Below are 14,149 nucleotides of genomic sequence, written 5' to 3'. Positions count from 1 at the left end.
GAGACAAGCACCTTCGTCAATGCTTGCAATAGCTTGAAGGATATTTTAAAATGTAAAGTAAGTCATCCGTGACGGTGCCACCTATAAATCCCAGCAAGGCGACTGCAATGAGTTTGAGGCCGGACTGAGCTATAGAGGGAGACCTTGTCTAAAATCAAAACCCACTGATGCTCAAAAGTATAGCAAACCAGGCAGTTGTGGCCCACACCTTTAATCCCAGCACCTAGGAGTCAGAAGCAGCAAGATCTTTGTGAGTTCAAGGCAGCCTGGTCTACAGAGCTAGTCCCAGGACAGCCAGGGCTACATAGAGAAACCCTGTCTCAAAAAAACAAAACAAAACAAAACAAAAAGATATGTAGCTGGGCAGTAGTGGCTCATGACTTTAATCCCAGCACTTGGGAAGCAGAGGCAGGCAGATCTCTAAATTCAGGGCCAGCCTGGTCTACAAATCAAGTTAGGATAGTCAGAGCTACAGAGAAAACCCCTGTCTTGAAAACCCCTCACCCCCCCAAAAAAAAGTAAAAAAAAGAAGGAAGGAAGAAGAAGAAGAAGAAGAAGAAGAAGAAGAAGAAGAAGAAGAAGAAGAAGAAGAAGAAGAAGAAGAAGAAGAAGCAGAAGCAGAAGCAGAAGCAGAAGCAGAAGCAGAAGCAGAAGCAGAAGCAGAAGCAGAAGCAGAAGCAGAAGCAGAAGCAGAAGCAGAAGCAGAAGCAGAAGCAGAAGCAGAAGCAGAAGCAGAAGCAGAAGCAGAAGCAGAAGCAGAAGCAGAAGCAGAAGCAGAAGCAGAAGCAGAAGCAGAAGCAGAAGCAGAAGCAGAAGCAGAAGCAGAAGCAGAAGCAGAAGCAGAAGCAGAAGCAGAAGCAGCAGCAGCAAGGTTTTCAAGACAGGGTTTCTCTGTGTAGCCCTGGCTATCCTGGAACTAGCTTTGTAGACCAGGCTAGCCTAGAACTCACAGAGATCCTCCTGCCTCTGCCTCCCTAGTGCTGTGATTAAGAGCATGTGCCACCACTGCCTGGCAATATCTTTTCTTAAATGAACCTTATGACCCCCACAAGGACACAGCATCCTCTCCATTATGCAAATGGGGAAACTAAGACTTATCCAAGGGAAATCACAGGACAAGACCTCATAGCTATGCAGGACACTGTGACCTTCCTGCACAAAGCTGCTCCCATGAATGTGTGGCAATCCCCCTCCTCACAGGGAAAAGGAATTCTAAAGGACCCAGTGCTCAGGCTGGTTGGGAAAGTACCTGGCTTCCTTCCTCCCAGTGACTGGCAGACACAGCAGGCATCATTAAGCCTGAACTCCCCCAGGCAGGTAGAGCTTCTCCTGAGAGCCCAGGCTTCGGACAACACTTACTTTGTCTGAGAGCAGAACCCTCTTCCTTGTTTTTCAGTGTTAGGGATGAGTCTCATACATGCTAGGAAGCTCTTTACCACTGAGCCACGTCTCCAGCCAAGAAAGAATCTTTGAGTGCATGTGAGGTAAGGTATTAGGAGGTACATGTGTAAGCACGGCATGCATATGTGAAGACCAGAGGTTGTTTTGTTTGTTTAGATGGTCTCTTTACGTAGCCCTGGAATTTTATTTGTAGAGCAGACTGGCCATGAACTTAGAGACATCTGCCTGCCTCTGCCTCTGGAGTACTGGGATCATAGCTGGTTAGTGGCAGCACACGCCTTTAATCCCAGCACTTGAGGGGCAGGGGCACACAGGGTCTCTGTGAGTTCAAGGCCATCCTGGTCTACAAAGCAAGTTCCAGGACAGCTAGGACTGTTACACAGAGAAACCCTGTTTTGAAAAATATAAAAAATTAAAAAGAAAAAGAAAGCCACATACCACCACACCTGGCTCCACTTTTTTTTTTCTAGACAGGGTTTCTGTGTGTAGCCTCAGCTGTCCTGGAACTAACTCTGTAGACCAGGCTGGCTTTGAACTCACAGAGATCTGCCTGCCTCTGCCTCCCAAATGCTAAGATAAAAGGTAAGCATCACCACCGCCTGGCTTTCTACTTTGAGTCTAGAGTCCAGTGATTGGCTCTAGATTGCCTGGCCACTATGACTCCAAGGCCCTCCTGTGTCCCCCTCCCAGAGATGGGGTCATAGATGGGCCTGTCCAGCTGGGGACGAGAACACAGGCCCTCAGGCAAGCACTTTACCCCTGGAGCCATCTCTCCAGCCCCGAAAGAATCTTCAGGCCAACTTCTGACCATGGATGGAGTAGGGACAGGAAAGCCAACTTTACTTTATTGGAACAGACTATGGCTCAGAGTTGCAGGGAAGGGTGTGGCCATCTGAGAGAAGTGGAAAAGAACTCATAGCATCACCCAGCTGTGGCCCTAAACAAAGAGCTTTACTGGGGCTCCCGCATGGTGGTTTTCTCTAAATCACTTTAAATCCCAGTAAAAATATTAACAGATTTTTTTGTTTTTGTTGTAAGGCATAAGATTAGTTAAATGAAAAATTGGGGACTGGGGATGTGTAGCTCAGGGCAGAGGGCTTGCCTAACATGCACCCAGCCATGGCTTTGCTTCCCATACAAAGTATCGGGGAACGTATAGCACAATGAATAAGGAAGCTCAGAGGAAGGGGATTTGGGGATCAGCCTGAATGACCGTCAGTTAAATGGGAAGTAATAAATGGTTAAAGAGCCAACACCAAACTGTGTGATGGCATTCTATGCACATACGTTCGGATGTGTGCCCGTGCATGGGCCTGGGGAGGCCAGAGATCTCGCTCGGATGCTCTCCTCCATTGTTTTCCACCTTGTGTTTTTGAGTCAGGGTCTTACTCTGACCCTGGAGCTTGCCAATTCACTACACTGATACGTGCCATCACACCTGGCTCTTACGTGGGTGCCGAGGATCCGATCCCAGGCCCTCACGCTTACGCAGTGGCACTTTTACCAGTTGAGCCATCTCCCGGACTCTGCAACGGTTTTGAAATTTTTAAGGAAGTTATATATTTACACAGAACGAATTCCAAGGTACAGTGGAAAAAAACAGATATAAAAGTGGGTATGTAATAAGTCACTATATTCATTAAAGCCATGGAAAAAAACAAAACGACGCTGAAAACCATTGTTTCCTATGTCAGCTATCTGCTGCTGTGGGAGGAAAGTTCCCCCTTAAGCATAAGTGATTGAAATAATTTTTCCATTTGCATGTGCCAGGAATCCAAGCACAGCCCGGCTGGCATCTTTAGCTCAGGTCCTTATGCAGTCAGGCTGTGGACCCATCTGAAGGGTCAGCCAGTGCAGGGTGGGTGTTGTCCAGTACAGACCTCTCGTGTGTCTCTCTCCAGGGTGGCCTCACGGAGTCTCAGCTGACATCCCAAAAGGTGGGAGATTTAAGACAGAGCAAGGGGCAGCAGCCAAGACAGAAGCAGTGCTCTTTCTGATGCATCCCCAGAAGTGACATTCCTGGTCTGCTCATGAGCAGCTGAACCACACAGCGGCTGCATCACAGGTCAAGGAGTACACAAGGCCATGAATATTAGAGATGGGGTCATCAGGGACCACCTCGGAAAACACCCACCATTCCAGAGACACCAGAAGCACTTAGCATGGGCTGTCTGCAATGAAGAGAAGTGGACAGAAGAGGAACACTTTTTCACTGAATATACGTGTATACGTTTTACACCTCAGGTGATGTGTACCTTACTTAACAGGTACATCACATTTACTTTAGATTTAAAATCTAAAACGATAATGAAAAGGTTGGCATTATAGGGGCTGGAGAGCATCTGTCTCAGTGGTTTAGAGCATTTGCTGTTCTAGCAGAGGACTCAACGTCAGTTCCAAGCACCCACATGGCAACTCATAACCATCCATAACCCTAGTTCTTTTACTTTTGTTTGTTTGTTGTTTTTTGAGATGGGGTTTCTCTGCGTAACAGTCCTAGCTGTCCTGAAACTTGTTCTGTAGACCAGGCTGGCTTCGAACTCAGAGATTTGCCAGCCTCTGTCTTCCAAGTGTTGGGATTAAAGGTGTGCGCCACCATTGCTCAATCCATAACCCTAGTTCTATGAGATCCAAAGCCCTCCTCTGGCCTCCACAGGCATCAGGAACTTTAAAATGCATTTTTAGTTAGAGAGAGAGAGAGTAACATTTTTAATAGGAAAGCTAAAAGCGAAAAAAATGAAAACAATTCTATTTAAATAAGTTATTATCAAATACCATAAATATCTGTTTCAAGGAAAGAGAGCTTTATTATGCAAACATAAAACATTTATAACTGTTACTTAATAATACAGGTACATTCTGAGAGATGTGCTTTAGTGGTTCTGTGTATTTCAGCAAAGACGCCTGGGAAGTCACTAGCAATACCATGTTATGGGGCCACCCTCATAGATAGAATGGGGTCCTTTAAAGGCTATACAGCACACAACTACACACACATACTACAGTTCCTGTCGATAGCACAAAACACAAACTCAGATGCACATGGAGGCCAGAGAGAGCTGTCAAGTGTCTACTTCTATTGTTCCATACTCCCTTTGTCTTTTAAGACAGGATCTCTCCATGAACCTGAAGCTCATGGTGTCAAACACGCCCCAGAAGGTCAGTCTTGCTCTCCAGAACTGAGATTATAAGCACATCTCACTGTACCTGGCTTTAACGTGAGTGCTAAGAAGACTCGGGTCTCTGTTCAGCCGGCACAAATACAAACTCAAGAGTCTTCACAGCCTGGTCCCTCACAGATGCGGTCTTGTCATCCCATCCCATGAACTCTATCTACATAGCCGATGTTCTGAATTTTATTAACATGCCAGGCTCTGGAGGTAAATGTAACAAGCATGGTGCCAGGCACACAACAGACTTTCACCAAACTCCACCCTCAGGCCAAGGCTGCTTTTGTCTGAATTGCCCCCATGGGTTGCCCTGCTCCCCTCTCCCTCATGCAGCTCCAAGTCAAATTCCCTCCAAGGCTAACTCGGATGTCACTGTCACCATGAAGTAGTCCCCACAGCAGCCAGTGCCTCTTTTCTCCCAGTTGAAGTCAACTGTAACCCTTCTGTCACTTTATTGCCATCTGAATCCAACTCTCTATAACCCCTGAACCACCAGCACTAACATCACCTGAGCCCTCATCAGACAGTAAAGAGCAAGAGTCTAAATGTTAACAAGATACTGGTCATTTATATGCACATTTAAGTTTGAGAAACACTGATTCAAAACTGTCAGGCCTGGGGCTGCAGAGATCAGTGACTGACAGCCCTAGCTGCTCTTAAAGAACCACATTCATGTAGATGGAAATTTCTGTCCTGCCCAGTCCCAAAGAAACACAGAGGCATATGTTAATTATAAACTGTTTGATATATTAGCTCAGGCTTATTATTAACTAGCTCATACAACTTAAATTAACCCATAATTCTTATCTACGTTTAGTCCTGTGGCTTGGTACTTTTTCTCAGTAAGGCATTCTCATCTTACTTCCTATGTCTGGCTGGTGACTGATTCTCTGCCTTTCCTCTTCCCAGAATTCTCTTAGTCTGGTCTCCCTGCCTATACTTCCTGCCTGGCTACCGGCTAATAAGTGTTTTACCAAACCACTACGAGCAGCAAATCTTTACAGTGTACAGGAGCATTATACTGCAGCACATCCACTTCACACGGTGGCTGACAAACCATCTACGACTCCAGGGACCTGCTGCCCTCTTCTGGCCTCAGCTGGCCCCAGGCCTGCCTGAACTGTAATACTTCCTGTAACTTTCTTCCAGCTCTATGCCCAGGGCCCAGCACAAGACTCCATGCTAATGGTGGGCATGGTGGCACACAACTGTAGCCCTGACATTTGAGAGGCTGAGGAGATCATTAGGCATTGTGGCTAGTTTGTAATCCCAGTCCAGGGGAAACAGAGAGAGGAGGATCCCTGGCTCACTGGCCAGGCCACACCATTTAGTTGGTAAGCTCAAGACCAATGAGAGACTGTCTCAAAGCGGGAGGATGGTGTTCCTGAGGATGACACCTAAAGTCTATATACACACACCCATACACAAACATGCATGCATAGACACAAACATGCATAAAAAAGGTAGTAACAACTGCACGTATTGGCTTTGTGGGAGCCTAGGCAGTTTGGATGCTCACCTTACTAGACCTGGATGGAGGTGGGGGTTCCTTGGACTTCTCACAGGGCAGGGAACCCTGATTGCTCTTTGGGCTGACGAGGGAAGGGGACTTGATTGGGGGAGGGGGAGGGAAAAGGGAGGCGGTGGCAAGGAAGAGACAGAAATCCTTAATAAATAAATAAATTAAAAAAAAAAAAAAGAAAAAAATAATTCCCAGTGGGGGGGAAAAAAAGGTAGTAACACATTCACAAACGTCGGATAGTCTGTCTGGTACAGATTTGCTGGCTTATTTGCAGATGTTCCACTATCCACAAAGGCAACAAGAATGAGTTTGTATCAGGGTTTTTGTTTTTAAATTTGCTAAGAACAGTGAAGGGATATAGATCAAAATATCTAGGGTGGGTTTTGCATTATACTTTTGTGTTGTTTAATTTTTTTCCTATTTTCCCTTTAATTAAATACAAAACCATGTAGTAAGAACAAAGCCACTTTTTTTATATGTTCCCACGCTCTGTGTCCGGTCCTGTGCATGCCAGCCTTGCCTTCTACAAGAGGGAAGCTGGGACCCCAAGGCAAGAGGCCACTGCACAGACGGTGACTGAGGCTCTGACCTATGACTCAAGGCTGCCTCTAAGATTATTTCCTGTCACTGTGTGTGATGGCTAATCTTGGCCACAGCTGGAATCAACTAACACCCAAGCAACTGGGCATGCCTGGGAGGGGTTTTCTTGACTGTATCATGGGGGGGGGGAGACCCACCCTAAATCTGGATCATTTGAGGCGGGGAGACCCATCCCAAGGCTGAACCACACTTTCTGTCCACAGAAACGCATAGGGAAGCAGCAGCTTTTGCTTTAGGCTTACTGCCCTCACTCTAGCCCCAGTCTCTCCATATAGTCTTCCATTCCACCAGCTGTTCCTTTAGGGAGCCCTAGAACACCGCGATAAACACACTGACATATGCAACTGAAAGGAGAAAGGTTTATTAGGCTCGTAATCTGAGGGGACAGTACATCGCTGTGGGGAAGTCAAGGTGGCAAGCACCTGAAGCAGCTGGTCACATGATACCCACGGTCAAGAGCAATGGCGTAGTGCGTGCCTGCTGGTGCTCAGCCTGCTCTCCCTCATGTGATCTAGGGCCCAGCCCATGAAACGATGCCACCCACATCAGGATGGCTCTTCTCACCTCAATTAAGAAAATCCCGCAGGCCTGCCTGCAGGCCAACCAAATCTAGAACATTCCTCATTGAGACTCCCTTCCAAACGAACAATTAAAACTAACAATCACAGCTGGTGTATTCTCCTACCTGGCCAGTCACTCCAAACCCAGAAGAATGTAGCCAATAAAAGGTCACCTGAGCCTCCAGCCTGGCATCTGGGGAGTCACTATTCTCAGCTAACGTATTTCTTTTCCTTTTCTGAGACAAGAGTCTCGGTATGTAGCCTTGGTTGGTCTGGAGCTATATGTACTCCAGGATGATCAAAAATCACAGAGATCGCCTCTCTAGGGGCAGGTGGGATAGTCCTGGCCCTCAGCTACTTTTAATAGCAACAGGGACCTCTCAAGGACAAAGCATTCAGAACCGCTCATGTTGCACCGTCTCCCCCTGGTGGCTAGTTCTGGAAATGGTAAACATTTTAAATGTTCCCTTTCCTTCAGTTCCTCCCTTTGGGTGTGCAAGAGATTGAATCCAGGTCTTCATGTGCCACACACACACTGCTACTGCCCTGCACTCCCAGACCCACTCAGATTTAAACCACTAAGGACTCAGATACACATAACCAGGACCTGAGCCAACTAAAGTACTTCAGCTGACACAGAGGCAGGGACAGCCATGGATCTTCAGCTCCTGGTTCTTTCCTTCCTTGCCGCTTCAAGCCTAACGATGGAGATGGACACTGTTTATCAGTGCTGCCTTCCTTTTCCCTCTGCCCCTAACCACTTCTCAGAGCTGCAGTAGAGTGGCCATGGGCCCTTGGCCATGGCCTAGCACGGAGAAGCCGTAGGCACCTCTAACCGTTGGCACTGGTATTTCGGAGCGTGGGGCTGCAGTGCTGATGCTCACTTCGAGATAGCCGAGGTGGCAACAGCAGCACTCAGCTGCGGGGCTCCACATCTCCGGTCACTGTGCAGCTTCCTGGCTCCTCCAGGAAGAAGGAGACGCTCACCAAGATATCTAGAACAGGAAACGGGGTACACAAAATCAGGTTTAAGGCCCCGAAGCACAGCAGGGGTGTCTCTAACATCCCCACAGAGGCAAGCCGCAGGGAAAGGAAGGCAGCATGGGAGCTAATGGAAACCAGTACCTGGCACAAAGCTTTGGCATTCGTCTTCTGAAATTTGTTCCCAGGCCTTAGGCAGTGCTTGGATGCCGGCCAAGTCTCCCCAGTGGATGGAGGAGAGGAGGTACTTTCTCTTCAGGTACCTTCCCAGAAGTTAAGGATGGCTCAAAAAATAAAAAAATAGGAAAGGGGCCGGGCAGTGGTGGCACAAGCCTTTAATCCCAGCACTCGGGAGGCAGAGGCAGGAGGATCTCTGTGAGTTCAAGGCCAGCCTGGTCTACAAGAGCTAGTTCCAGGACAGGAACCAAAAGCCAGGGAGAAACCCTGTCTAGAAAAGTCAAAAAAAAAAAAAAAAAAAAAAAAAGGAAAGGGGACCTGCTGGGGAGAAGTGTAGGAAGCTCAGTGGCAGAAGCTCGAGTAGCAGTACACCTTCCCAGGTGGGCGGAGCTTACCGTGCCGAGAGACTGCTGAGCACCCGTACTAGCACAACCTGATGCTACTAAGAGGACCCAGACCTCACAGGCTGAGGATGGACCAGACAGAAAAGCAAAGTGACCTGAAAGATAGAACTCACTGGCAGTTCTGGTCAGCTGTAGTGGCCCATGCCTTAATTCTAGCACTCAGGAACAGAGGCAGAAGGACCTTGTAAGTTCAAGGCCAGCCTGGTCTACAGAGCTAGTTCCAGCACAGTCAGGGCCAAACAGAGAAACCAAAATGTAGTGAAAACAAAAACACCTCAGTGGCAGTTCAGATGGACACACCATGGGCAGAAACAGAGAAACAAAGGCACGGGGCAGAGGAAGTATGGTGTCCTGGCACACTTGGCTAGAGTGATGGAGGACAAGGCAGGGATTAACAGAAGAGCTGACAACCTCCGGATGAACACAACTAGATCTCCTAAAGATGACAGTCTGGTCCTTAACCACAGGCAGCTCAAAGAGAGAATCTGTCGGAAGAGGATACAGGATTAAGAGTCTGTGTCCTGGGGCTGGCAAGATGGCTCACTGGGTAAAAGTGTTTGCTGAAATCTGATGACCAGAACTTCATCCGGGGAGTCACATGGTGGAAGGAGAGAACCAATTCTGCCAAGTTATCCTCTGACCTCTACATGAATGCTGGTCAGCATGGCCTTAGCCACACTATTCTGCTTAAAACCTTCTCAGAATGTTCATCTCAGAATAACAGCCAAAACCTTCAAGATCCTTCTGAAAAACCAAGCCCCCCCCATTACTATCCTCATGCCCCGCCCTCACCACACAGGCTTCACGGCTATTTCCTAAAATACCAGGCATGCTCCCACCCAGCCCTTTCCACTTGATGCACCCTCTGCCTGGGCTATTCTACTCGCACATACCCACACGGCTCATTCCTTCACTCTTTCAAATTTTGGCTTAAATGTCATAACCATCACTGCCTCCTGGGTGCCTGCCCTGACACTGTTAAAATCACAACCCCAAGCTGGGCTAAACACACCTTTAATCCTAGCACTCGGGAAGCAGAAGCAGGCAGATCTCTGAAGACAGAGGCCAGGACTACACAGAGAAACCCTGTCTTAAAAACTAAAGCAAACAAACCAGTCCCAGCCACACCTTCCTACCAGCCGTTCCTGCTCTAATCTTAGCACTCACCATCGGACACGATATACTTGCCCTCTCTCACGCCTGCCCCTCAACACTCACAGCAGGTCCTAGCAGGTGAACTGTAAGGAATGCCTATAAAAACCCAAATGCAGGAAGCAGCCAGGTCTGAGCACTGACAGAAAACTGCAGCAAACTGTACAGCCTGCTGACCTTGTGCAACCCAAGCCAGCAAAGGCTTCTAGGAGCAGCTCCGGGCGGCCTGGACCACACTCAAGGATATGAGCTTCGATAATGTCTGTCGATGTCTTGCAGCCACTCCAACATGTCAGCCACAGAGGGGCTCACAACCGAGGGCCGCAGGATAGCGTCCATGTCAAGCGCAGCCGAGTGCTGCTCGTAGGTCTGGAACACCCGCTCCACATGGCTGCTGACGGTGTCCCGAACCCTGAGGAGGGTGGCTCTGTGGGGAAAATGGGAGGTCAGGCAGTGTCACAGAAGAGGGAGGAGATAAGGCTTATCTACCCACTACTGCCATCTGGAGGACTTTAGAGAGCGCCCAAACCCTCAGACACGCTGGGGAAGCGGGCTACCACTGAAGTACACCCCAGAGCCACTTTGCAAATTCTTTTTAATTAAGTATGGGGAAGGGTGCACACATGCCACAGCACATGTGTGGAGGGCCGGGAACTACTGTGTGGCGTCCATTCTGTCCTCTCACCTTTCTGTGGACTCAAGGGATTGAACGCAGGTCATCAGGTTAGCATAGCAAGTACCTTCACCCAGTGAGCCATCTTGACTGCCCTCATTTGGACACTTCCTGAATGACAATGTGGGCTCGGGGTGCACAGACTGCTGTGGAAAGTGAGATCTTTCCCCTTTGCTCACCGTGTCTCCACAGAACAGGACGACATATACAGCAAACACAGAGTCAGTGTATCAGTGAATGGTCATTAGAAAGGTAAATTCGACCATGTGTGTACAAGGAGGCAGTGGTGGTGGCATCAAACGCCTTTAATCCCAGCACTCGGGAGGCAGAAGCAGGCGGATCTCTGTGAGTTTGAGGCCAGCCTGGTCTACAGAGCAAGTTCCAGGACAGTCAGGACTACTTTCCGTCTAGGTCTAGGTGGGTTTGGGAGGTGGGGGTAGACAGGACACAAGGACCCAAAAAGAGGGAAAAAAGAAAGGGTGCTGGGATGAAAATTCTGTACCACCAGCTGCTTAGTTTACTATGCTAATGCAGACTCCCAGGATCCATCACCAAAACAAAGGCTGTAACTTCTCAAAGGATTCCCTAGCCCAGATTTCCGACTCTAAAAAGCCCGACAGATTTGCAGTGTAAAAAAAAAAACAAGAAACAATCCAAAACCCACAAGTCTATGAGCCTAGTTTATAGTCGGTGACCAACAGCAATAAACAGAAAACAAAGTATCAATGTTAACACTTGTGCTATGCTTCAGGAGCTATTTCAGCTATACATGTATCCATCTCTGTCAGCTACACCTGTGCAGAATGGGTGGTGCTGAAGAGCCCCAGCTAGAGTGGCAGGCACACTTCAGAATCCCAGCTCTGAGCCAGCCAGTGGAGGCACACGCCTTTAATCCCAGCACTCGGAAGGCAGAGGCAGGCGGATCTCTGTGAGTTTGAGGCCAGCCTGGTCTACAAGAGCTAGTTCCAAGACAGGAACCAAAAGCTACAGCCCTGTCTCAAAAAAAAAAAAAAAAAAAGAATCCCAGCTCTGTTTCTCACTGGGTATGTGATCAGGACGATTGGTTTGACGGAAAGTACAAACAGGGTTAGCCCAGAGGTGTATAAGGTAATGCACAGAAAACCCTTAGTTCTGGCACTTACTAGCCCTAAAATAGACCAAAGACAACTACAGAAGGCTACACTCTCTCCAGTCCCCTTCCTTTCTGCTTTTCTAATTTCTTTAGTTGGTTTAGGATTACTTATTTTTATTTTATTTTATTTATTTATTTAGGATTTTTGAGACAGGGTTTCTCTGTAGCTTTTGGTTCCTGTCCTGGAACTAGCTCTTGTAGACCAGGCTAGCCTCAAACTCACAGAGATCCACCTGCCTCTGCCTCCCGAGTGCTGGGATTAAAGGCGTGCGCCACCACCGCCCGGCTTATTCATTTATTTTTATTATTTTTTAAATTTATTTTTAAGACAGGGTATCTCTGTGAGCCCTGATCTCGAACTCAGAGATCTGGCCCGCCTATGCCTCCTGACTGCTCAGATTAAAGACATGTACCTGACCTGGTTTTCTCTTTCTTTCTTTCTTTCTTTCTTTCTTTCTTTCTTTTTTTTTTTAGACAAGGTCTATAATGTAGCCTAGGCTGGCCTTAAACTCAACGATCCTTCAACCTTAGTCCCCTGAATGACCACTCCCACCTTGCTTCTGTAACTTTTGTACGCCCAGACCTTACTGGGTCTGGGATGCCACGAAGCATTAAGATCTTTCCGCCAAGAAAAGGGGGCCACGGATGGAGTCTCTTACAGCCTGTCAGTTATCTTGTCCAGGGCGATGTCGCCAGCCTCCAGTTGCTTGCGCCTCAGCCGCTCCTGTAAGTCTGGGAAGGGACGAAGGGCAGGCACATCCTCGAAGCGCACATTCTGTGCAGCCTGGAGCTGCTCTGCCAGGTTGCTGAGAGAGGAGAGGAGGGGAGAGCAGTCCTGCAGAGTGCTCTGCCATAGGCCCTGCTGCTGCTCCACCACGGGGAAACACTTCCTCAGCACCTCCTGCACGGCCAGCAAAGGCTGGTCTTGAGCCATCTTCTGGGAAAACAAAACCAAGAGTCAGGGTACCAGAAGGGGAGGGCCTGGGTCAAGGGTGAGTCACATCTGACCTCATGAGAAGGTCAGCTTTTGGTCTTCAAATAGTCCTAAGGCAATGCAGAAAGGTAGGGAGGTGTTGGGGGACGTGACAAAGAACATGGGCTCCCATCCTGGAAGCAGGTTGATGGCTCTGGTCAACAACAAAGTGAGAATTGCAGCAGTACAATTACCAACCCTTCAATCTTCTAAAATCCCACTCCAGGGAAAGGAAGGTCCCCCTGGTACAACCATAGCAGCTCCTGATTTCACCTTTTAGCTTATAATATCGTCCAAGGCATCTTAGAAGTCACCTCACTTCCTTCTCTTATCAAAGAGAAGACAGAGAAGGGAATAACAGGTGTTTGGTGTTGTTTTTTTTTTAAAGAAACCTTCCTGAGATGCATCTTGAAAGCCACCAAAGTAGTATACATGATTAATGTTAAAAAACAATCAATTACTGACTCTCCCTTAGAAGCCCACACCCACTTGGCTATGTCTTGCTTTCTGAGATTCTTTGAGCAGCTGGCAAGTGTCTTTTATTTTCTCTCTAGGTACCTCTTTCTTAACCCTTGTGCTTAAGCCTGTATTAAAAAGAACTTTAGGCTGGACATTGTGGCAGGCACCTTTAATCCTAGACCTGAGGAGACAAGAGATAGGCAGATCTCTGAGTTCGAGGCAACCTGGGCTACAAAGAGAGTTCCAGGCCAGCCAGTGTTACACGGTGAGTCCCTACTCAAGTGGGGGGGGGGGGGGCAAGGGCTTACATTACCTTCTCAGCAGAGAGAGAGAGAGAGAGAGAGAGAGAGAGAGAGAGAGAGAGAGAGAGAGAGAGAGAGAGACTGATTCTGCTTCATAAATGAACTGGCTAGACCTGAATCCTTTTTACTGTCAAAGTCACCGACTGAGCTGCAGTCCCTAAAAGTTTTGGGGAGCACCTCATGCTGCTAAGGGTGGGAGGGTGAAGCTGTGTCTCCGTCTTGTCACCGCTGCCACTCAAGAGTGGAGGGTCTGGCGGTCCTCTTACCAGCTCTCTCTGTGGAAGAACTCTTGCTTCTCACCTCAGGAAGAGGGTCCTGGAAGTCTTCAGAAGAGGTTTCTTCAGGACCGGGAAATCTTCTGCCTTAGACTGCGAGTCCCCTGGAGCCTGGCTCTCCTCGAAGCCGTGCGTCTGGAGCCAGAGTCTCGTCGCCTCTCTTTGAGCTTGCCAGCCGTGTCCCTAAACCAGCAGGAAAACCTAAATCCTGGCTAGTCAAAACTGAGTGGACGCAAAGAGCCACACTGCGCTTAGCACTGTCTGCACATGCTCAAAAACGCAAACCCTACAGTCTAATTCCACTTAGTGCAATTCGGAAGTCGCGAAAAGAAGGCGTAGGCCGCAATGACTTCTGGGCATTGAAGTCC

General features: G+C 48.2%; 1 protein-coding gene across 3 annotated transcripts; it reads right to left on the bottom strand.

The window, feature by feature from the left end:
- Positions 1-4,216: 4,216 nt before the first annotated feature.
- Airim (AFG2 interacting ribosome maturation factor) lies at positions 4,217-14,070 on the bottom strand. Of its 3 annotated transcripts, none has more exons than XM_075946709.1 (5): positions 13,773-14,070; positions 12,432-12,709; positions 10,205-10,394; positions 8,379-8,487; positions 4,217-8,248 (listed from the first exon to the last, which is right to left on the bottom strand). In XM_075946709.1, exons 2-3 carry the CDS (start codon positions 12,704-12,706, stop codon positions 10,205-10,207), a joined length of 465 nt encoding a protein of 154 aa, XP_075802824.1. In that variant the 5' UTR covers positions 12,707-12,709; positions 13,773-14,070; the 3' UTR covers positions 4,217-8,248; positions 8,379-8,487. The 3 variants fall into 3 exon arrangements, with proteins under 3 accessions (XP_075802824.1, XP_075802823.1, XP_075802826.1); XM_075946708.1 differs by having other exon boundaries at positions 13,807-14,070; XM_075946711.1 differs by having other exon boundaries at positions 4,218-8,248; positions 12,432-12,706; positions 13,807-14,070.
- Between the last annotated feature and the right edge of the window lie 79 nt (positions 14,071-14,149).

Source organism: Microtus pennsylvanicus, chromosome 13 (assembly GCF_037038515.1).
Source record: "Microtus pennsylvanicus isolate mMicPen1 chromosome 13, mMicPen1.hap1, whole genome shotgun sequence".
Taxonomy (NCBI): Eukaryota; Metazoa; Chordata; class Mammalia; order Rodentia; family Cricetidae; genus Microtus; species Microtus pennsylvanicus.
Note: the sequence above shows the minus strand (reverse complement) of the source record. Positions and strands in the feature narration are given on the sequence as shown.